The sequence below is a fragment of the Athene noctua genome, chromosome 30 (genome assembly GCF_965140245.1).
Source record: "Athene noctua chromosome 30, bAthNoc1.hap1.1, whole genome shotgun sequence".
NCBI classification, from domain to species: Eukaryota; Metazoa; Chordata; class Aves; order Strigiformes; family Strigidae; genus Athene; species Athene noctua.
Window position 1 is genome coordinate 873,391 of NC_134066.1, and position 23,868 is coordinate 897,258.

General features: G+C 48.0%; 2 protein-coding genes across 3 annotated transcripts; both read right to left on the reverse strand.

The window, feature by feature from the left end:
* Positions 1-1,108: 1,108 nt before the first annotated feature.
* On the reverse strand, positions 1,109-9,405 carry LOC141971817 (keratin, type II cytoskeletal cochleal-like). Its single transcript, XM_074929412.1, is given in 11 exon segments — positions 1,109-1,354; positions 1,744-1,869; positions 2,020-2,092; positions 2,094-2,182; positions 2,425-2,520; positions 2,786-2,846; positions 3,353-3,561; positions 4,037-4,268; positions 8,265-8,470; positions 8,873-8,998; positions 9,343-9,405. Coding segments are annotated over 11 exon segments (1,527 nt in total).
* Positions 9,406-14,150: 4,745 nt separating this feature from the next.
* Positions 14,151-21,798, reverse strand: LOC141972022 (keratin, type II cytoskeletal 75-like). Of its 2 annotated transcripts, XM_074929756.1 has the most exons (10): positions 21,543-21,798; positions 21,301-21,458; positions 20,682-20,890; positions 18,001-18,061; positions 17,269-17,364; positions 16,913-17,077; positions 16,411-16,536; positions 16,056-16,276; positions 15,753-15,787; positions 14,151-15,325 (listed from the first exon to the last, which is right to left on the reverse strand). In XM_074929756.1, the coding sequence occupies exons 1-10, from the start codon at positions 21,685-21,687 to the stop codon at positions 15,120-15,122; spliced, it is 1,422 nt and encodes a 473-aa protein (XP_074785857.1). In that variant the 5' UTR covers positions 21,688-21,798; the 3' UTR covers positions 14,151-15,119. The 2 variants fall into 2 exon arrangements, with proteins under 2 accessions (XP_074785857.1, XP_074785856.1); XM_074929755.1 differs by having other exon boundaries at positions 21,301-21,798.
* Between the last annotated feature and the right edge of the window lie 2,070 nt (positions 21,799-23,868).

Consider the following 23,868-nt stretch of genomic DNA (forward strand, 5'->3'; position numbering starts at 1 on the left):
GCATAATGGGAGAGATGAAGGGGATTTTAGCCCTCTCAGCTCCTAGCGTTCCCTAGCAGAAATAGAAAAACTCTTGAGCATGGAAGAGACCTCTTTGCCTTTTGTATCCCCATGTAATAGGCCCAGAGGGAATGGCCTCAAGCTGCCCAGGGCAGGGTCAGGCTGGCTCTGAGGAAGGATTTCTGTGCAGAAGGGGCTGTTGGGCGTTGGAATGGGCTGCCCAGGGCAGGGGGGAGTCCCCGGGATCCCTGGGGGGGTTGAAGAGTCGGGCTGAGCCAGCGCTGAGGGGTCTGGGGCAGTTGGGAAGGGTCAGGGGGAGGGTAATGGTTGGGCTGGAGGAGCTTCAGGGGCTTTTCCAACCCAGATGATTCTGGGATTCTGTAATGGAAAATGGGCATGCAGTCTGGGGTTGCTGGGTGCCCACCGGCTCTGGCTTGGCTGTTGCTGTGTGTTGGCAGAAAGGGATGTGTGTTGCTTTGTTCTCAGCCTTGCCATTTATCTACAGCTCTTTACATGTTGCTCCTGGCTGACTTGGGCATGGACACCACCTTCACGTGGGAGCTCCTTGTGCTCCTGCTGCTAACACCATCACTGCAGCTCACTGCTGTGAACAGGCCCCCACGCTGCCCCTCCAGCACGAGTTTCTGTTGGCTGATGCATGGGCACTTGCAAAGCCAGGCTCTGGGCTGTAGGTGAGAAAGGCAAGAAGCTGCAAAAGGCAGAGCAAAGCTGAGTTTTGGTTTCAGGAATTTCCTGGAAAAAAGGCAGAAGATGCCTCAGCTTGGTAGAAGGTGAATACCTCAACTTACAGATGTCGATGGCAAAACGTTCTTCTGTACAGAGCCTTTAGAGAATGGGAGGAGCTTTCACATTATCAATCTACCTTCAAATGCAAAGGCCTTTAGCCTCAAATATGAGCCTGACCCTCTCCAGCCGGTCTCTCGCTGTTCGGAGGCACCAGGCCTGGCTGTTTGGGTGGGTTTGCACCAGTGGAGCTCTGTTAGGACTGGTGGCAAGAACTGATCTGCATCAGGACTGTGTGGTTGGTTTGTAGCCCGGCAGCTCTGACATAGCACTGTCCAGTCGTTTTCTCTTCCAACAAATGCATCTAAAGTAGCTTGTTTATCACCCACCTACTCTCCTCACCCTCCAGCATCTTCCTGTAGGTGACGATCTTGCCATCCAGGGCCAGCTTGATGTTCATGAGCTCCTGGTACTCACGGAGCTGCCGGGACAGGTCCGCCTTGGTCTGCTGCAGGGCTGTCTCCAGCTCGGAGAGTTTGTGCTTCGCATCCTTGGCGGTCGTTTCCCCACCCTGCTCAGTGTCAGCCACGGCAGCTTCCAGCCTGCGGCGCTGCAAGGAATGTGACACGGTCAGTCCTGGCTGCCTCTTGCTGTCTTCAAATGTGATGAATTATCAAGAGATGGGTTTAAAGTCTGGTTGCTCATTCAGCCCAGCAGTAAGATGGACACGCAGTCCCCTCCAGCAGGGGTTTGAGAGAGCTGGATATGCAGTTTCAGTGCTCCCTTGTGTTGCTCGCAGGGATTGGGATGCTGTAACTGCATCCACCTTCAGGTACTGCAGGAGTTTGGCTTTAACGCAGCCCTAGTTGGAGCAGCAGAGTCCTAGCTTGTCAACACCCTTTGTAAGGTGCTACAGCACCATTTAATTTAGTTGTGGGAGCTTGCAAGAACAGCAATTCACTCTGCCCTGCTGAAACAACCAGACCTGGCTGTGCTCACCTGGGCCTTGGCACTCCTCACTCCTCCGTTCAGTCTCTGGACTGTCCGTGTCAGCTCAGCTGTCTCGGGTTTTGTCTCTCGCAGGCTGTCAGCGCTTCTGCCTGCAGTGACTCGCAACTCCTCGAGCTAAAAAAACCCCAAAAGACATTCTTGCCTATCCCCAAACCTTGAGTTAAATCACAGCAAATTAGGGGAGTGGGGGGTGCTTCTCTAGGCTTGAAGTTGGTCTGAAGAGAGAAACTGCACCCAAACCCTCCCTCTGCCAGGTTTTCTCACCTTCCTTTCATACCAGGCCTGCGCTTCTGCCCGGCCCCTGTGGGCAGCGTCCTCGTACTGAGCCTCGACCTCACAGTGGTGCCTCCGAGCCAAGATCTCGGCTGTTGTCCATCCGCACGACCACCGAAGTATCTGAGACCTGGGCCCGCAGCTGGTGGATTTCCTGCTGGCTTGAGCTGGGCAGGGGGATGCTGGTCCTGCTCTGCTCCCAGTCCAGCCCCAGGCTGGTGTGTCCACCCACACTGGGCACTTTGGTCCCCCTTCGTGGTGACCATGCAGAGATGAATCGCTGATTCTCACCACTCACCCTCGTTACCCCCTTTTCCTCTGTCCTTTGGGATAAGCAGCTTCAAAATTCAGCTGGGAAATGTAAGCAGTGGCTGGAGCCATAGGGAGGCTTCTTACCTCTTCACAGAACGTTCTCAGGAATTCAGCCTCTTCTTTCAGGCTTTCTACCTTGGCTTCCAGCTCTGCTTTGTTTAAGGAAAAACAGTCCGCGTCCTGGAGACGTGTTGGGGATAGAAGAAGGAAGTTTGTTAGTGAGAGCAGACTTAGGGCTGCCCTTGGGGTGAGGGACTTTCAGTGCTGGTACCGTGACCCTGCGCCAGCTCCCAATTACACCGTTGCTGCTGATTTGAGTTCAAGCAAACCCAAGCACCAGCTCCTGCTTGTACTTGTTTTGTGTGCTGCTTTGGGGAAATAAATCACCGCGAGCACCCCAAAGACCTCAGCCTGGAGAGGAGAGTTCAAACAGCCCCTTGCTCACCTTCTTCAGGGCAATAAACTCACTCTGGGTGCACGTCTGCTGGCTGCATTCGTCCTTGTACCTGCGTGGGAAAATGGGAGATGTTGTTTGAGTTCAGCGCAATTACATCTTTGTTTGGGTTTCTGCAGGCCTTCTTTCAAGAAGTGAAACTCCTAATTTTTTTTTTCCTTCTCCCCAAACAGTGTTTTGGGATGCTTTGGTCTTGTTTCATAGCCCATGGGAAAGCAAACGTTTTCAGAGAGGTTGCTGAGTCTTTACAAAATAGCAGCAGAACTGTTTTGATTTGACCTTGGCGACAGCAAATGGCTGCTGAACATTTCTAAATGTTAATTCTTTGAATTAGGAAGGAGAGAAAGAGAACCTGGAAGAGGAACATCCTCTGTTTCCTCCTTCTCTTTGTAAATTGGGACCTTGCTTTATATACTGAGATCCTGGTAGATCTCTCCATCTACCTACTCGTTCTCTGGGAACCATTTACTACCACAAAAGGTTCATGGTTTCTGCCTGTTTACCCGTCTTGAACAACATTTTGAGCCCTGCACTCACATTTCTCTGTTTTTTACTTACGTTTTCCTGTTGGTTTCCAAAACCTGCTGTGCTGCTTTCAGGTCTGTTTCTAACTGGGCTCTGTTGCACCCCAGTGCTTCCAGCTCCTTCTTCAGGTTACCAATATGAGCCTCCAACATGGGTGTGATGGTTGACCTGCAGTGGTTTTGTTCCTGCAGAAAATTCCACTTGGTCTCTAGCACCTTGTTCTGCTGTTCCAGGAATCGAACCTGAATGCCAGAAAGCAAAATAAGAAACAAGATGAGGATTAAGAGCTTGTGAGAGCCAGTGTCCATGTCACAGCAGTGAAATGTGCTCCTGCTCTTGGTACACGTGAATGCAGCATTTCCTAATCCAGTGTGCTTTTGTTCTCGGGCACCCATGTGGAAATGCACAAAAAAACTAAGCACTTCTAGAAAGGATAGAGTTCCAGTAAATTCAGGACGTGTGTAGAGGAATGGAAAGGAACTGGAAGGCTGATGAAACTGGTTTTAGCTTGTTCCCTCCCTGTAGTCAGGCCTAGAGGCAATAGTGCCTGTACACTGAAGCTTCCCCTGTGGCTCATAAACACCTCGAAGCTCAGCTGGCACCCTTATGTGAGTTGCCCTCAATGTTTTACATGGGTTCCCTGCCCTTTCCGTGCTAGACACCTCACCTGGGCTCTAGTGCCTGCAAACTGGACCTGGGGAGGGGTTCTCAGCTCACCTTCTCCATGGAAGAAGCAAATTTGTTGTTGAGGGTCTTGATCTGCTCCTTCTCTTGGTACTTCACCATTTGCATATTGGGATCGAGTCCCAGTCTGAGCGGTTGGAGAAGTTGCTTGTTGATGGTGATGGGTGTGATGGTGCATGGCCTGGACACTCCACCAACTCCGTAGCCAAAGCCAGCACCTCTGTAGCCAAACCCTGTGTCAGCTGCACCAAAGCCATATCCACATCTCGGAGGAGAACATCTTCCAACAACTATTCTGGGCCCGAAACGCGCGATGGCATCAGGACTTGTGCTGCTGAAGGAACCCAAACCACGGTAGCCTGTGCCACCACCCCAGTGACACGAGGCAGCGCTGAAACTACATCAACTCCTGGGAAGAGCTACAGAGGAAGAGCTGAATTTCCTGACGGCGTGGCCGGGGCTGATGCTGTAGGAGCAGCAGGACATGGCTGCTGGTGGGAGAAGGCTTGAGACAGGTGACGAGCTGGGAGCAGATTCTAGGGTGCAGTTCCCTCTGACCACAGCGGAGCAACTTCTTCCTTTTATTTGCCTGGAAAATGGGGGCGAGGCTGCATGAAACTTCCTCAAAATGTTTATGATGCAAAGAATATGAACTACTTAACATATATTGTGCTTACCAGCAGAGAAAGCACCAGCATATTTGCCCCATTTACCAGCAGAGAAAGCAGGAGCACATTTGCCCCATAAAGAGTGGAAGAATGCTGTTAAGTCAGAGGGGTCATATTTAGATCTTGTGTAATAGCAACAAAAATTAGGGCAGTTGGGCTGGGTGAATTATTTTCAGGACATGGTAAAAATTGCATGTTCCCCTTTTTATAGGTTGGATGAAGTGGCCCTGAGACTTTGAAAATGTAAACCACTTTTCTATCAAAGGAGATCGTTATGTTTTGCTGATACCTCAGCTTGTGAGTAAGAGCTTTGAAGGAGGATGTGATTCAACCTCCTGTTTAATAACAACTATCAGTAATAAATGTGAATTTACTGAGAATTAATGAACGAAGTCTTGCAGGCAGGTTAGTGGTAAAAGACCAGGTTTTATTGGATCTGCCTGTAAAAGGCAACGTGTTTTAATGACGGGGAAGCATCTGCAGGGCCAAATCTATTTCTCAAGGTGATTTTTCTGCAGGTTGCTGATACCTGTTTTCCAATGTGTTAATTTATTGGGGGGAGGGGAACTGCTGATTAGTTGAAATTGAAGCCGATACCTGGAACATGGTAGCTTTTGCAGACACGCTTATTGGCCAAACCCTCAGAAAACTGGTGTGTCCTCATCCCTCAGCTTGATGTTTGGGTTCCCACCTGGTTTGGGGCAGGGCCAGGCTTGGTCCTTCGCCTTCTACGCTGGGCAGGTGCCCTCATTGCGGCGTCAGGGCTCCGACTCTTCCTGGCTTTGCTGTTCACACACGTGTGTGTGTGTGTCTGGATCCCTCGAAGGACCGGGATAGCGCTGGTACCCGCGTCGCTGCGTGGGAGGGTGGCATGGTTTGTAGGGGCAGGGTGGATGTTTCAAACTAATGATTTTGTTGTGTTTACTGCATTTCTTTCCCCTTCCTTATTCCGTGGTTGGTTACAATTGCAAGCCAAAATTACCAGCTTTGCTGTAGGGATCTGGGAGCTCTTGGGCACGTTGGCTCCAGGGCTCATGGACATCCTTAGGGGAATGGGGCATGAGAAGATCTAGAGCTGGTCTTGGGGTTGTCCTCAATCCTGGTGTCAGATCATGTAGTTTTACGTTCTGGCTCCGGCTGCATCTCTTTTCTCCACATTGTCCTCCTAGGAAATGCTTTCTGCTTTTGATAAGACGACACCAAATGCAACTGTCCAGCTTTTGGACAGAGATCTGAGGACAGGGCTTCCAGGAGGCTGAGCTTGGAGGGAGCCTGACCCAAAAGGAAAGAGGGATAAAGCTGCAGGGAGGGAGCCTGGCCCAAAAGGAGAGAGGGATAAAGCTGCAGGGAGGGAGCCTGACCCAAAAGGAGAGAGGGATAAAGCTGCAGGGTCTCCAATGCAACAAGGAAAGGCAGTTGAATATGTTGTTGAACTGACTCCAAAATAACCCAAAATGTTTTGAGCTAGCTTAATTAAGTCAAATAGTTCAAACTGGGTTGAACATGTTGGGAGTGAGACCTTTTGGTGCTACATTTTATTTTAATGGAAAAAATCTTAATTTAAAAAAAAAAAAAAAAGTTTTTGTTTCAGAAAAACTTTCTAATGCAAGAATTCCTCTTCTTTCAGCCTACCACAGGCTTCAGAGCAGGAAAATATCTCGTGGTTTTGTTCCTGTTCTTGTGATCTCTCACAACCCAGCTGCATTCACACAGTCTGGCTGTAGCCACTTTTAGCACATCGGTCATACCGCGGTGATTTTCTGCCCCGAGGGAGTTTCCCTCCCTCTTTCATCCTGGTTTTAGGGGATTAGGTCCAGGGGTGTGATGGTCACTGAATGATGGGCACAGGAGGAGTGTGGTGGGGGAGACGTGCTGTGACCCAATCTCCTCGCCCCCCTCCCTGGGAACATGGACTGGCTCTGCACCCACATTTTCCAACAGCCAGTGGATCTCTTGGGGACTCTGAGAGATGGTCTCGGCCTTGATTTGAGTTTGAGTTTGTTGATTGGTTGGGGTTTTTTTTAATTGTCTCCTGAATGTGTGTTTTGTAACTCTGAAAAGAGGAGCTATATATTGTGATCTCAGATTTGCTGTGTCAGTTTATTGGGGAGAAATAGAGAAAAAACAAGATAAAGGCAAGATCCAGGCAAGACTCCTCTCTTCCCTTTGGTTTTTAACTTTTCATTGTCCATACACTGGAGGAGCAGAAACTTCTATTGTAATACTTAGTATTTTTTAACCCAGTTATCTTCTCAGGCAAGTGGTTCCTTAACACATAAGCTGTGCTAACTGTTCACTGCCTTGTTAAACCAGCCTTGCTGCCCAGGCTTTGCTAGACCTACTCACCCCAGGAGGAACAGGTAAACTTTGAGAAGAGCCAGCTTGTAAACCTACAGCATAAGGTAATGAAAAGAGCAAGTTTCATAAAAATACTGAACGTTGCGGAGAATAAGCAACGCAGGCTGGACTGAAAGCTTTAAAATCCCCCCCGTGTTTTCTGTGTGTGCTGCTGGCAGGCTGCTGCTGATAGGAACTGGGGGAGTGAGGACCCTCCTTTCAAATACTTGTTGGTTTTTTAGTATTTTGACATGTAGTAGGTTGTAGAGGACATGAATTTGACATTGGAGCTCTTCCCACTCCCAGCACTGTATCCTGTGGTGGTACAAGGAGCACGGATATCTTCAGAGCCAGCGATGCTTTTACCACAGATGCCTTCTCCAGTCACTAGGCCTCTGCTTCTGAATAGGGGTCTGCTGCTGGAAGAGTAGCTGCCACCAAAGCATGGGTCAGTACTGCATGTGATTATTCCTGGAGATCAACACACAGCTGCAAAGAAAACATTCCAGCTCAGGATTTCCATCCTACAGAGTAGATCTAGGGGGATTAGTAGGAATAGGGATTTATCTGGTACTTATAAATATTCACAGGGCAGCCATCATCTACCTTAGGGGAAAATGGAGATATGTAAAAACCAAAGTCTACATTTAGTGTGTGTCCCTGTAACTGGCCAGTAACTGGGAGGTCTGGGGGTGTGGGAAGCTGCCCACAGGCCAGGCAAGTGCTTTGGATCTACCATGACTCGACTGCTCAGCTCATGCCTGGAGGAAGTTTTCCCAAGTCTGGTGTCGTGCCCAAGGAGGGAAAGGGTTTTGCTTTGGCTTCATGTGTGTAAGTGTGAGCAAGTCCTGGCCAAGGGCTTTTTCTCTGTCCCCTCAATTAGCTCGTGTGTGAGCAGGTACCCAGTCATTTTGGCTGGAGCGGCAAAGGTGGCCAGGCACGGCTGTGGCTGAGCCTCTGGCTTGATCAAACCTGAGGCTACACAAGACATCATCTTTATTCATTCAAAGTCTTCCATTTGAGGGAAAACCTCAGTGTCTGGGCGCAGTAGAAGCTTTTGACATTGTAAGGCATTTGGGTCCAGAAATGCTGGGAAGCGCTTTGGAACATGTCGCTCCTTAGGACGTCGGTTCTCGTGGGATTTGCTGCGATTCCAGAGGCGGTGGCTCAGCTGGCGGATTGAAGGGCGGCCATGGGGTTAGATGTGTTACTGCTGCTTCCTTGCAAGCATCCTGCAGGGCTGTACCAGCACCCACCTGCTCTCCTCTCCATCCTGCAGCTTCCTGTAGGTCGTGATCTCCATGTCCAGGGCCAGCTTGACGTTCATCAGCTCCTGGTACTCACAGGCCATATCCTGCTTCGCCGGCTGCAGGGATACCTCCAGCTCAGAGACTTTGCACTTTGCGTCCTCACCAACCGCTGCCCCGAGCTCCTCAGCAATAGCTCCTTCCAGTTTGTATCTCTGCAGGTAGGAGATTTTTCCCTACCGCCACTTATTTACATGCGCTTTGAATAGTTCAGAGCTCTTGAATCTGCCTGTCTGTGTGTTCATCCTCCTGCACTTTGTTATATTTTCAGACTCTGTAGGTGAACCTTGAACTCTAGGATGATTCTCTGCCTAGCTGAGACTTTGGTGTAGGTGTTGTCTTCTCACTGCAGGGCTCTGCTGATGGCAGTTCAGTTATCAGTCATAACAGACTATTTTACTCTGTACTTTGGATTACAGGCAAGTCTTACAGTTGAGCACCTGACATGTATTTCATCAAAACTGGCTTTATTGCTCCCTTGCTCTAGCAGAGGTGTTTTGGAAAGCCACAACCTGGGAATTGTGATGAACACGTTATTGCCCCTGAGTCATCCTAACCTGGACTTTGGTGTTTTCACATTCTCCCGTGAGTCTCTGAATCACCCAATTCAGCTCCACAATTTGATTCTTTGTGTTATGCAAGCTGTCATCATGTTTGCTAGTGGTTTCTCTCAGTTCCTCATACTGAGGAGAGAGAAAACGCAATGAAAATAAATACCAGAGCGAGGCGATGAGTCAGTAATTAAACCTACTGTGTGATTCTGGGGCCACAGTCCCGGATCTTCAGCTTTAAGGCAAAAACCTTTGTCACTGGGGGACACGAATGACTCATTCAGCAATGTGTGTGAAGACGTTAACAGAGGATGCACCACGCGTAGGGAGAACATAGCAGGTGGCTAAGAAAGCAGAGCTTTAAAAAGCCTGTTCAACCCAAATTAGGACCTATGAAGAAGCAGAGCCTGTAGCAGACAGAAGTGGGGCATAACTACTTCTGTGAGAGTCCATCATGACTCACCTGGCTGTAGTACCTGCATCGGCCCATTGGCAATGTCGTCATGTTGAGCTTTGACATCAGCAATGATGTCATCCATGTCCGGGCTTCAGCTGTTGTCCATTTGCACAATAAAAGAGCATAAATAAGAGCACAATAAATGTGTCTGAAACAGATGCTTGGAGCTGAGTGGTTTCCCAGAGGCAGCGGCAAGACTGTCAGTCTCTGCAGGAGGTGTTTTCCCTGTGGATCACCGCGTTTTGGAGACAAGGAGATGCAGTGGGTTCCACGTACCATGGCTTCAGGCTCGCTGCATTAAACCCAAAGAGAGATTTTCTGGTTTAATCTCTCTGGCTTCTACCTTCACCCTCAAGTTGACACAGATATTGCCCGTGCGGTGCAAGAGTAACGCCTCTGAAATCCAGAGTCATCAACAGATGTACACATGAAACACCAAAAATCTCTGTGATCTTTAGTGATGGGTTGTGGGAGCCTAATTGCACAGAGCCCCTGCAGAGGCATGGGGTGGAGAGAGAGGGAGTGAAAAAGGAAAAGCCGTTACCACTTTATACAAGCTCCTCAGGGAGTTGATCTCTTGGACAAGGGACTCCACCTTGGCTTCCAGTTCAACTTTGTTCACATAAAAACGATCCGTGTCCTGAAGGGTTTATGAAATGAAAGAGCAAACTGCTTAATGCCAGCGAGCGATGAGATTCCAAACTCTTAGGGCTACTCTTTTCAAGGACATAAATTTTACCATACTATTAAATTGTTCTGCTCTCCTGTCCTCTTGGGCAGAAGACAAAAAAATCACTATACACAGAGAAGGAAAGGTTTTGACCAGTTGGAGTACACAAACATCCCAAGCGAACAAGCTCAGCTGAAACTGAATCATTTTAGAGTGGGATTCAACTCTTTTAATTGAATCTTCCCAAAAGTTGGCCTTTGAGTCAGAGTCTCTGGAGAGTGAGAGGCAGTCTCACCCTCTTTCCAGGAATATTGGCTGCTGTTCATACCAAAAGCCCAGAATAAGTGTTTTGAGTTGGTTTGAAATGTTCTTACCTTTTTGAACGTAACAAAATTCTCTGCACGTTTGCCAGTGGGTTTCCTCTTCACACCCGCGAGGAGAAGAAAAAAGATCACTTTGCTCCTCATTATTTAGCTTAAGAAAGAATCTAGTCTTCCACTACCACCTCCAACTTCAGCATGGAAACCAACCGCTGATGCCAGTCATAGATGTGTACATCTGGAGCAAATCCTGCAGCCTTTGCCATCCAAAAATTAAGTGAGGGTCGGTTCTAGCCCTAGTTTTGGAGCTTTCATGGTTTTTAAACTTTGTAAACTTCCATGATACACTGCATGGTTCCCAGTTCTGTTTCCAGCTTGGCTCTGTTGCTTCCCAGAACATGCAGCTGCCTCTTCAAGTTGCCAATATAAGTTTCAAACATTGGCTCAGTGTTGCTCCTGTAACACTTTTGTTCCTGTAGAAATCCCCGTTTGATCTCCAGCACCTTGTTCTGTTGCTCCAGGAACTGGACTTGAAACCCAGAAGTAAAGCATTCCAAGTACAGTGATTTGTGATACTGGTGGCACAGAAATGAACATTACAGTCCCAGAACTGACAAACTGAAAGATAAAATCTGAGCTATTCAGGATAGGCATGCACTTAAAATCTGTTGAACAGAGTCTCCTCATAAGAAGGTTCTTTAGAAAAATATCGTGGTTGTGACTATGCAAACAGCACCAAGTTAGACTCAGCACCAGAGTGGGGTAACTCAGAGGTAATTCTACTCAAGTTAGGGTTCAAGTGATGTAAAAATGGGGCTTTAGAGAATGAGTTTCTCTGCATGTAACAGCAAAGCTTGATTGCCATTTGCAATAAGACTTTACACCACTCTTCGAGCATGAAAATACCTTCTTGCCCCCACTGAAGGCTCCTTTTCACTCTGAGGTGGTGCAAAATGTCCACCTCATCAACCCTGAGCAGGCCCTTACTGCAAAGCCAGGCTGTGAGTTTTGGCTGCTGTGCCTAGTTAGCACTTCGGCAGATGCAGCCCTTGTCTCGGCCGCGCCGTACGGCAGCTTCTTACAGCTCGCTGGCTGCGCTCCCCGCTGAGCTGGGCATCGCCCCGCTTGCCTTGTCAATGAAAAATGCAAACTTGTGATTGAGGATCTTGATCTGCTCCTTTTCCTGGTGCTTCATGGACTGAAGGTTTGGGTCTACCTCCAGCCTGAGCAGCCGGAGCAGATGCTCACTGACTGACCTTGGCAGTGGGTGTTGGACTTGCAGCCCTCGTTGCCACCAAGGCTTCTGCTGCCTGGGGTACCCCACAAATCCACCTTCCCAGCACGAGGTGGTGCTGACAGTACAGCTCTTCCCACTTCTCAGGGTCGCAAGAGAGCAAGAGCTGAAGCTCCTCATGCCCCCAACTCCGGAGCAGACAAGGTGGGATTGGCAGGATGTCAAGACCAGCTTGGAGGGGAGTGAAGGCAGAGGGAGGAGCTGAAGGCAGGACAGGAGGTGGTGCGGCCTGGCCAGAAACCCTCTGTGGTGAGAAGCAGAGCTTCCGCCTTTTTGTGTCCCAGGAAAACAGGCTTCGGGTGCACAACCAGCCCTAAAAGATGATTCTGAAAGGTGTTTATGAATTCAGGTTGTTTGGTAATATCCCACACGTCTCTTTTGCTGAATAGTGACATGAACCGCTTTTAAGCACACACCTATCACTGAGTTATTGCCTGCGTTTCTAATTTAAATGGGAGGGAATCCCTGGTCGCATAAAACCTGCATTTACAAACCTCTTTTTTTTTTTTTTTTTTTTTTTTGTAGTAAACATGAAAGAACAACACAGAACCAATCTTTTGATGTTTGCAGGGCACTGGGAGAGAGGGAAGGAGTGTTGAGTGTTGCTTGGTTTTACATGTGGGAAAAGAAGAATCTGAGTTAAACTCTTGGGAACATTCTAGGGACCCAAACACTGATTTAGTTTGATATTACATTAGCCTTTAGCCAGAGTTGCTCCGTGTGTTAGCCTAATCCTATAATTTACACTTTTCTTTCTTTCATTTGACCTCTGTCGTTTTGTTGGCCTCAGGAACAATCTTTTAATTCCCTGGGACAGGAGATGGACCCGTGCAAGCATATTTCTTGGTGATAGGGCTGATCTGTAACTACAAGCAGAAAACTGGTGCACCAAGGCAAGGTGTGAGAGCAGGAGAAAGCAGTGAAAGATTTTCCAGCCCAGACCTTTGCACCAGCTGGGAAAAAAACAAAAGGAAAATGTTGAATAGATGGAGGTGATCGCTCAAGCTACCTGTCCTCCACTGAGTGTCCCGAGGAGGGAGTCTCTTGTTTTTCCTAGTTTTGGGGGGAGTGTGACAGATACTGGTCAGATGGTCCCATCTTATTGCTTGCAGAAGCGTCGTCTGTGAGGAACAGTTTACAAGAGAACTGGGCTTGATCATTTCTTTCTGGTGAAATTGTTTGGCAAATCCCTGTAAATGTAAGTTTGGACTCTATATACATTTATTTTTCAGCAAAGGACGTGGGTTCAGAGTGACAAAGATGCAGGAAAGGCAGATAGGTCTTTCCTAGAGGAGGAAATAGGTGATTTTCAGTCCCACCTTTGCTGAAATATTGAAAGGGCTCCGTGCCATGGGTGGGAACCCTCTTAATTCTTTTGCCTCCAGTGGGATAATACATAGGGCTTAGCCCTGAAAATCTCAGCCTTTTCTAAAGGTACATTTGCTTTCATGTGATTTTCTTGGCATTCATCATGGCCTGAGAACATGTTCTGCTCCATGAAGAGGATCAGAGAGAAGCTCATGCATGCAAGCCTGAAAGCTGGCCCGCCTCATTTAGCTGCGCAACATTTTAGGGTAAAGCTGTGTGGGAGTTGTATGTGCTAAGCACTTTTTGGGACACAGCCTAAAAGGAGTTCAGAGAGCTCAGCGTCTTTTGTGATTGGGCCTTGGATGCTGGAGAACAGCTGCTACAAGTTGGCATCTTCCATGAAATGGAAGAAGTCATGTTGGCTTCTTTTCTCGCTTTCTCTCTCTTGGGTTTTTAATTACAGACCTGAGCAGAGCTCAGAACCGCCAGCTTGTCTGAGCCAGCCCGGCTTCGATCTGCTGACCCAACAGAAACCTCAGCTCGGGAGCATCCCACTGCCCTGGGATCGCACCCCTGTCTAGCACTTGGCCTGACAGTTCTGGTGGCCTCCCCAGAGAGGGGATGGAGACAAATCCCTCCTGTTTTCCTCGCACAGGCTGCAGGTCTGGAACAAGCCTTTCCAGAAGTTTATCCCTAATGTGTGGGATCCATCTTTTCTGACTTTAAAACACCTTTTGGAGTGTTTCTGCAGCGCAGATATCTTCAGCCAACTGCCTGGAGCACTTTCAGTCCCACGGAGGGAGGGAGGCGATACTGGGGAACAAATCATTTGACCCAAAATTGTCCTTTTTCTGGCCCAGATGTAGACATTTATGGCCAGGTGAAACCATTCTCACCTTCTGGGCTGGCTCTGTTGGCTTTGCGACTTGGAAAACCTCCCACAGTGTTTGGCTATTGCTGCTCTGTGACCCCTGTCACCAAAACACTTAATGTTCCCCCCTCTCTGGGACAGATGGGGAGGAGGAGGAGGAGATGGGAAGGCTCTGAGTGACAACAAGTGCCTGTGGCAAATCTTCTAAACCTTATTCTAAAATGACACTTTTAGGTGAATTTCATAGTGACACAGAAAACCCACATTGTTCATGGTAAGTTTGATTGTAGTTTATTGAAGATATTTCATAAAACTCAACAGGAGCATTTCATACAGCTCAACAGGAGCAGAAGATGAGAGGAAATGAGCTATTTACATTTTTGGCACGTAATTCTCCAACCCTTCTCTTTGCCTCCCTACTTCTTCCGTAAAAAGAGAAGGGGGAAGAAAGAAAAAAAAAAGGCAGCTAAGAACAAAGACACTAAACCAGAGATGTTTTTCCAGGTTGTGTAAAATTTATACCAAAGACTGCTATTCCTCCTTTTTGTTTTTCCTGTATTTTTAACCCTTGTCTCTGCTTTAAGCTTACTCTGACTGGTGGAAAGGAGAATGATTTGCTGCTGAGACAAGGTCTGGCAACTTGTTGGTTACATGGTCTTTTGGCCTAAATTAGACATATTGGGTGGGCAAAGAATTAAATTTACATAGAGAGCCAACCCCTTTTACCTATGGAAAAGGAAAGCTGCATTTTTGGATGTAGGTAGAGCTAGAGAGCCTGGAGTGAAACGGTAGCAGTGCAAGAGGAATTGGGAAACAGAGAAACTGCCTCTATAATGAAGGTCGCTTTGTTTTCAAATTTTCAAGGCTTTGGGGAGAGCAAGCCTGGCGGTGGGGAGCAGGGAGGGAGCACAAGGGACTGTGGTCTCTACACACCTCCTGGTTTCTACCATGAGTGGGTGAAGGGACACGTTCTGCTTTCACGTGCACTGCTCTAAGTCCTGCATCTACTCGGGATTTGCACAAGGGCGCTGGAGCAAAAGGGAGCCCTGGGAAGCCATGAGCTGAGCTCTAATGATGGCACCCATTAATGGGGAGGCTGATTACTCGCTGACAAGCAGCACCGGGCTTCTGGTCAGCTGAGTGAGCCTTTATGCAGAGGAATTAATTGGACTTGAAGAGGCACCTCGCCCAAGCCAATAAGTAGCGCTGGGAATATCTTCCCCTAGTGGGAAAGCGATAAGTGTGGTTCTTTGGATGGTGCTAATAAGCTTTGTGCTGGCAGCAGGAGGTGATGCTCAAATTCTGCTCCGGGTGAGCTGGGTGCTGCCATGATTTATCTCCAATAGTTCTTCTTGGTGGTGCTTTTCGATACAAACGTCATGCTTGAGCTTCTTCCCGTGCCAGAGCTGAATTCCCCGGCCAGGCAGCCCCCGCTGCTGGGGCTGGCACCGCTCCCCCCCATGCTGAGCCTGTTGCTGAAGCCTGAGCCCAGCCCCAGCGTGTTCCCACCTCCGTAGCTGCTCCCGGATGAGACCACGGCTGTGGGGGGAAACCATGAGCAGAGGGTTAGTTTGTTTGGAATAGTACGGAGGAATTTCAGCCTTTAGTTGCACACATTCATGGTTTTTCTTGGTCAGACTACCCCTGCCTGTACTTCACAGATCTCATTCTCTGGCTTTTCTTCCTATCCTGTAGCAGAGCTGGCCTTAGACCTCTGAGTGTCCCAGGGACAATCTCAAAGTACAAAATCTTTCAAGTTCAGATCTGGTCAGAGAAAAGGTGTGTCAGGCTCTCTGGCCTCCCCAGTCCCACAGAGCCCTGCAAAACCCCAAGTATACTCGATTTTTGTGCTGGTAACTACTGGCTGCATAGAGCTAATTTTCGTTGTCTTATCCTCAATTCCAGGTACTTTTAAGGAATAACTCAATGCAAATTCAATATATTGCTTATGAGCCAGATTACTTACAAATATTCACTGAACCAACGCCTTCTCCAGCCAACCTGGAAGAAAGAGAGGACAGAGAAGTAAGGGCTTATTATTTATGAGGATTTCAAGCACAAGTTTGGCACCAGGGACACTGGGGAACAGAATGGTCTGGGGTCTTACGGTCTAATGTTGAGCATTTGATAGGAACTGAAATAACACCGTAACTGTGTAGGGCAGGGGTTTGTCTTCTTGCAAGATCTGTGGCCCTTCCCTCTCTTGTTGCAAGGCAAATGTGAAAACATCCATGGGTTTGGACACTTGTTTGCAGCGGGAGCCACCCACCTGCTCTCCTCGCCCTCCAGCAGCTTCCTGTAGGTCGCGATCTCGATGTCCAGGGCCAGCTTGACGTTCATCAGCTCCTGGTACTCGCGGAGCTGCCGGGCCAGGTCAGCCTTGGCCTTCTGCAGGGCATCTTCCAGGCCAGCCAGTTTGGCCCTGGCATCCTTGACAGCCATCTCCCCGCGATGCTCAGCATCTGCAATGGCCGTCTGCAAGCTGGCGCACTGCAAGAAGTGGAAATAGGCCTGGTGACTGCTCCGTGAGTTTGGACCCCGATTCCCAGGCATCCTTGCAAGGGTACAGCAAGGTAGTGGGGATGGAGGTGCCCCCATGTTGGGAGGGGTCCTGTGCCCCATACCTGTTTCTTTACACTATCAATTTCTGAGTGGAGCCGCTGGATCGTGCGGTTCATCTCTGAGATCTCCATCTTGGTGTTGTGGAGGTCGTCTCCGTGCCGGCCAGCTGTGAGCTGCAGCTCCTCATACTGGGGTGGGCAGAGAGATGAGACACGAGGGCACAGTCAGAGCTGGGCAGGAGCTTGAACTCATTGGTAGAGATCGATCCTGCTCTGATCCTCTCTTGACCAGGTGTTCTGACTCTTTCTGTACTCAGTCCAAGCTCTTCCTCATGACCTTTAGCATATTTCCTTCCTCCCTCTATCTCCTTATGCTCCTCTACCTCTCGTTGTCAAAATGGCGTTTTCACATGTCCAGGAAACTAAAATGAAATCCTATCCAAATCAATTTGAACTTACACCCGACTCCCGTTGTCTCTGCGTGCACTCTCCAGTATAAAATGGCCTTTGGGAAATGCTAAACAAAATTTTTCCTAGCTCGCCTGTTTACTTTTCACATCCTCACCTTGCTCTGGTACCAGGACTCGGCCTCAGCCCGGCTCCGGTTGGCGATGTCCTCGTACTGCGCTTTGACCTCTGCGATGATGCTGTCCAGGTCCAGGCTGCGGTTGTTGTCCATGGACAGCACCACGGAAGTGTCAGAGATCTGTGACTGCATCTGAGACAGCTCCTGTAAGTCAAACAAATTCATTCTTGGCCCCAGATATTTCACTGTTGTGCTGGTCTCGGAGATTATGAGCGGTAGAGGGGTAGGACTGGGGAGGAACCGCAGCTCCAAACAGCTCTCCTGGGCTGGGTCTATCCTGTCGGTACCAGGAAAATGGGGAAATGGCAGAACTGGGAAATTTGGGAGATTCTTACTGCTGCATAGAGGGCTCGCAGGAAGTTAATCTCCTCTGTCAGTGCATCCACCTTGGTCCCCAGGTCCACCTTGTTCACGTAGGCAGCATCGGCATCCTGGAACCACAACAATAGAGGCAGTGAACCAAACCTTGCCTATCTTGTCATTTAATATGAACCTTTGGAGACAAACCTGAGCTGAAGACTTTCTTGACCTCTGTGACTTTTAAACAGATCCAAGAGGGAGCTGGTTTCTTCCCTCCACCTTTTTTTCTGGGGGGAGGGATGCTGTCCCATAGATCTAAGCAATTTTTGACACGTCAGAAGCCACTGAATTTCCTTTTTTTTTTTTTTTTTTTTTTTTTTGCCAGACATATATTCGGACAATGCTCGAAACAGTGGAAGTTTCTTGGTTTTTGGGGGGGCTGTGGAGGGTGGGATTGGATACAGAAAGGCTGCAGAACTCGCAGAGCTCTAGTGGAGTGACTAGAAGTTACAGATGATCCAGATATGATCTGGTACCTGGAGGACCAGAATTCACCTGAATTTTGGATGAGGGGCCTGAAACGAGAAGGAGCTATTGCCAAGGACTGACACACTGGCACAACTGGGTGTTTCTACTTCAAGGAGGGATGACTACACCTTTGCTAAGTGCTTTGCCCAGCTTGGCACTGCCGGATAAAAAGGGTTATTTGCATTCAAATGTGTTTTGCTTTTAAAAAGTGTGTCCCTTCTTTGTTGTTGGCGCCTCACCTTCTTGAGCAAAACAAAGTCATTCTCTGCAGTCGTGCGCTTGTTGATCTCCTCTTCATACCTGTTGGGAAGGGGAGATGAGCATCGCTTTACAGCTTCTGTACTGCAACCCACCCCAGGGTGCTTGTGGGGAGACCCTGAGAACAGAGAGTCTGTTCCCAGGGGCATTTACCACTGATGTGTAGATCTTTGGAGGAAACAACAAAAATAGCTACTAACAACACTATGTCCTTGCTAGATCAGTGCGTATATTATATGTATGTTATTAGATAGATATATCTCACCGATTATGATAGAAAGACAGCACCCTTGGGCTAGGGGGTGGGAGGAGGCCATCTAGAAAAGCTGCAGGCCTTCATTAAAGGCACATTTTATCCTCCCAGAAGTTTTTGCTGTGAATGGAAACCTTGTACTCTCTAAATTTTCTCAGGCTGGGAGGGCTGGGTGGAGCTGTGGCTGAGCTCATCACTGCCACACCTGGGTTAGTCAGAAGAGCCGGGATCTCTGACGCCAGCTCCCGCGGTGGCTTCGGGAGGGCTGGGGATGGCCAAGGAGGAGGGAGGATGATGGCCTGGGCAAGGAAAGCCAAGGTCTGGGTTAGCAGCAGCGCACAGTCCCACTCTTGGTAAAGGATAAAAAAAAGCAATAGCTGTGGACTGATGCCCAGCTCAAATGAAATGATTAAATGGGGGAGATGAAAGACAGGAGTTCAAAGGAGAGCGTCCGTGCAGCTAATAAAACGTTAGCCTTTCATGGGGGAAGATTTCTTTACATCAGGAATATCCAAGCCTTAAAATCATTGCCATTAAGTAAAGTCCTCGCCTGTATGTAGATTTGCGGGTCTGTAAGCTCTTAGGCACATAGAAGAGGAAAACTAATTTGGCATACGTCTAATTCCTAATTGCCGTTGGATTAGTATTAGTCTCAGAAGAGCAAAGCATTAGAAAGAATACTTTGGGATCCACAAAGTTTAAAATAAATAAAGGTAAGAAGAACAAATTCCTAGGAACTGGGGACAGAAGCAGTGACGTCCTTTTGGAAGGCGTAGGCACTGTTGCCACAATGCAAGGGGATGGTCCCTGCCCAGCAATGTGTATGATGTAACTGGGCTTTGGCCCAAAGGTTCCCTGATCTGGAGCCAGAAAGAATATTTGCCACTTTGTCAGGTGCAGGCAGAGTATTAAAGTCTGAACCTCTTCTGTGACGTGACCGTTGGTTGTCAGAGGGTTTCTTGTCTGAAGTCATGATGCGCCCAAAGCTCTCTTCTCAGCTGGGCAATCTCTGTTGCTGCTTTGCTGCTCCAGACTGTGCTGATGTTAGACATTGCTTTTCAAAATTTACAACTGATTTCACCATGGACCCGTGACGAGAACAGGAGGAGGAGGACACTCTCTGACCCAGTTAATTGAGAGCGATATTGGGCTTAAAGCTGGGATTTATCTCAAGTCAGTGTGGTGTCAGCTACCTCGAACTTGGCTATTTTGGCTAATTTCTGTTCTTTGGGGTCTCTTCTGTAGCTGATGGAGAGGATATTTATCTCCAGAATGTCATTTGTCGCCTCCTAAAATGAATTAATGAAATCCAGATGACTGATTTGTAGCAGACCCCGAGGTCTTACATGGCCAAACTGACACAGGACAGATTAGTGTCCGGTAAACATTTCTTTGCTGAAGGCACAGAGAACCGTAAAATAAAGTCTCAAAGTAGTCTGTGGATGAGGATTTCTCTTCCCCAAGGCAGTTGTTTCTGTTCTGAGGCTACTTTTGGGCTAGAGGCACTGTTGGTAAAGGTGGCAGAAAGTGTCAGACACATGATCTCCCGAGAAAGGGAGAGCAGAGGGTTTTTGGCAGAACGCGTGTGTCCTTGCTTTGAATTGCAGCCTGCACCCAGCTCTCATCTCTCGTTTTTCTGGTTTCAGATTGACAATTTAATTTTCTTACTTATTCACATCCATTAAGCAGTGTATCCCTCGTGGGCATGGTAGCAGACACGAAGGTCTTGATAGATGTTTGTCCAAAGTGCAAAGAGTGGGTGAGAGAGGGAACACCTCCTCCTAACAGCCTAAAGAGTTAACGAGCTGAGCTGAAATGTTCGCCCAAGATCGCAGTGACTTTCCATGGGGTGGAAGCTAACTCCTGACGTTCAGAAGTGCTGAAACTATCCAGTACATTGATATTAAGGGACATTATAATAATTTAAAAAAAAAAAAAAAAAAAAAGGAAGAAAAAGAAAAAACACTTAAGCACACACTTAAAATTAATCTTTCTTTTTAGACAATCTGTCCCTCCTGGAAGGGAACCCACATTGGTAAGAAGTGTGAGTGTTCAGAGTCCCTAATAGTCTTGTGGAGATTCAGGTTTCATCCTGGTCTGTATTAAAATGGCTACATGGGAGCTGAAACCGTTTGGAAAACTTAAGCTCTGGACAGACTAAGCTTTTGAGAAGCTGCTCCTGAACTCCTGTGGATGTCTGAGCCTTTTGCAACATTTAAAAATTTCACCTGTCCCTGCAAAAAAATTGTCTTGCTGACATGTATCCAGCAGGTAAAGGGAGGGGAACTAATCACTTTAGTCCTTCCTGAGGTCTCACAGTTTTAGGGTTGCCTTGGGTCTCTTAGCTCATCCAGGAAGAAGATAGAGTGAAAAACTGGACAGGTTTCTTTCTGTGTGTGTGTTGCTTACCTGATCTTGAAGTCTTCAACAGCATCCTGCATAGCCTTCAGCTCTGAGCTGAGCCGCAGCCTGTCCCCTCCTAGAGCCTCAAGCTGTCTCCTCATGTTGCTGATGTACGCGTCAAATATAGGTTCAAGGTTATTTTTCACAATTTTTTGATCTTTCAAGAGGCTCCATTTGGTCTCCAGTACTTTATTTTGTTGTTCCAGGAACCGCACCTGAAACCCATCAGAACAATTTAAATCACTGGGGATGATCAACTCAAAACCTGCCTCACTTTTCATGAGATGGGGGCTTTAATGTGAGGGGTTTTCTGGTTTTATTTTTATATAATTTAAAGTGGGCATGTCAACAAAAGATCGTTGATAGGAAGATTTGGAAACCACGAGCAATATTCAACTGTAAAGAAACCTGGAAAAATAATTTGCACCCTATCTAGACTGTCTATAGAGCTGTGACAAAATGAGCTGTATAGACAGTCTGGAGACAGCGGTAACAAGCTGAACAAAATCCTTAACTCTGTGCATTAAAGACTTAGAAGTCAATTTATAATGTTGAGAGCAATCCTGATTCTACTCTACAGGCAATGACAAACATGCCAGGCTGGATTAAGTGGAACGTGTCTTACCTTGTCGATGAAGGAGGCAAATTTGTTGTTGAGGGATTTAATCTGGTCCTTCTCCTCCTGCCGCACTCTCTGCATGTTGGGGTCAATCTCCAACTTAAGAGGTACCAAGAGGTGTTGGTTGACTGTGACCTCTTGAATACCTCCAGGGCCACATCCTGCTCCAAACCCAAACCCAGCTCCACCAACCCTGTATGCCAACCCGCCATGACCTGACCCGTAACTGTATCCTGGTCTAGCAGAACAATACCCTCCGCTCATGGAAATCCTCTTGCTTGCCCCTAGATTGTGAAGGCTCCTGCTGCCAAAACCACCACTGATCCGTCCCACGCCTCCACCGCTGCTGCGGGACATGGACACGGAGCTGAAGCTGCTCCGATGAACAGGCATAGTGGCAGAAGCAGCACTGGAACTCTTAGCGAGTCCTCCTGACCTAATGCCCACTAACTGCTGTGCAGTCGCCGGTGGTGAGGGCAGAGGACAAGGAGGTGAGATGGCAGATGAGTGGAAATCTTTGGGAGTTTGGATCGGGAGTCCCCTCTGCCTTTTATCCTTTTGGAGAGCTGGGCTTGTCCGCAGAGGACCGCAGCTCCGTTGGCTGAGCTAATCGCTTTGGTATGCTGGCACGTGGCCACCTCCCCAACCCGTTAATCACCAGACTCGCTAATGCAGCGGGCTGGCAACCTTCAGGCTCATAAAACTAACCAAATTTTCTAACCTGTATTTTTCAGAGGAGGGATTACTGGTGGGGAAAAATAAAACATATTTACATCTGGAAGTTCCCTTTCGGCTTGCTTTTAACTTGGTTGGTGGTGTCGGTGCCCGTTTAGTTTAAAGCTGATGAGACTGAAGTTGCCACAAGAGGGAATCTAGAGATGTTGAAAATGCCAGTTGGACATGCTTTGCTAAAGAATAAAAATTACTTTTCTCTCTGGTAGCCAGCTCACTTGGGGTAGGAGCAACCTGTCCTGTCCGAGGCAAGAAGTTAGATGTCTTGGTCTGCACTCCTCATCTTTGCAGACAACACTTCACCTGCACAGAGGTACTTCTGGTAAAGATGATAATTTGGGAGGCACCTGTGCCTTTCTGTTGACTAGAGGGAGTGTGAGTGCTTTGCTTAGCCGAAATGCTGAATGATGAGATAGCTCAAAGTACGTGGTCTCCCAGAGAGGAAACAGCCTGAATTGTAAAAGTCCAGGTCATCGGATGGCTGTTTGATGCTGGACAGTGTTTAAATCACACAGAATTATCTAAGTTGGAAAGGATCCTGGAGATCATCTAGTCCAACCGTTCACCTAGCACAGTTCCCAACTACAGCATATCCTTAAGCTCTAAATCGACCCTACTCTTGAACACCCCCAGGGATGGGGACTCCACCACCTCCCTGGGCAGCCCATTCCAGCACCTAACAACCCCTTCTGTACAGAAATGCTTCCTAATATCCAGTCTGAACTTTCCCTGGCACAACTTGAGGCCATTCCCTCTTGTCCTGTCGCTTTCTGCTAGGCTCAAGAGGCTCAAACCCAGCTCTCTGCAGCTTCCTTTCAGGGAGCTGTGGAGGGTGATAAGGTCTCCCCTCAGCCTCCTCTTCTCCAGACTAAATAATCCCAGTTCCCTCAGCTGTTCCCCATCAGACCTGTGCTCCAGACCCTTGACCAGTTCTGCTGGTGTCAATGGAAACATGGTCCAGAGATGCCAGAGGACGATGGGCAGGTGTTGCAGAGGACAAGCCATTTCCTTTCCAGTGCTGTGTTACTGTGTTGAGGTCTAGAGGACTAACGAAAAGCCGGGGTTTATTATATCGCCTTCTCTTTAGGCTAGGAGTCAGCGTGCACTTAATGTGCGTCACGTTTACCTCTAGTGCTTTAGTCACTCAGCGAGGTTGTGTGAGAGACTGAACCAGCACAATCTGCTGTGGTAATCTCAGCACCTTTTTTTTTTTTTTTTTCTCCTGAAGATGAGCTTTGGTGCTTTTGTCGTTTGTCTCTCGTTACCGCTGTGCAGGAGATCAGAGAAGGGGAACTAAACCTTCTTTACCCTCAGGGTCTTTAACTATCTCACAGCCTATATCTGGCGATGTTATTCTTCCCAAAGAGGGTGAGTTTGGGGGGGTTAATGGGTCTGTTCCATTTCTAATTATGGTAATGGCAGTGACGGCATTTTATTAGCCCCTGCAGGTAGTGCATGTACAGAACAGCATGAGCTGAAGTACTTGTTTTCTTGGGAAAAACTACTTTTAATCCCTATGTGACTCACCACGTAAAACCTTGAAAGATTGCGGGAGTTTGGGCGCTATCAAGGCAGCATGAAAATGCTGAGATGCTGCAATGTAGAAATGAAGATAGAAGGACGTTTTCTTTAGTGCCTGCTAAGAAGAGTGGATATTTTCCCATCCTGCGGAAGATACTGATGCTAAAAAACTTTGCTCACACAAATGGGAATGGAACATCCAGGTGCTCTATTCCTGTTGGATATAAGAGGTGTCCATGGAGTTGCAGTGAGCGCAGAGGAAGGAAAGGTCTCAGCTCTTGTGTGTATGACTTTGATCTACCTTCAGCTCTACTCTGTTAC

Excerpts from the sequence above, each read along its gene's own strand:
- LOC141972022 (XM_074929755.1), bottom strand. The coding sequence starts at position 21,687 with ATGCCTGTTCATCGGAGCAGCTTCAGCTCCGTGTCCATGTCCCGCAGC. Across the intron at positions 16,537-16,912 it reads AGTCCTGGTACCAGAGCAAG|TATGAGGAGCTGCAGCTCAC; the intron begins GTGAGGATGTGA and ends TGCCCACCCCAG. Across the intron at positions 16,277-16,410 it reads TTGATAGTGTAAAGAAACAG|TGCGCCAGCTTGCAGACGGC; the intron begins GTATGGGGCACA and ends CACTTCTTGCAG.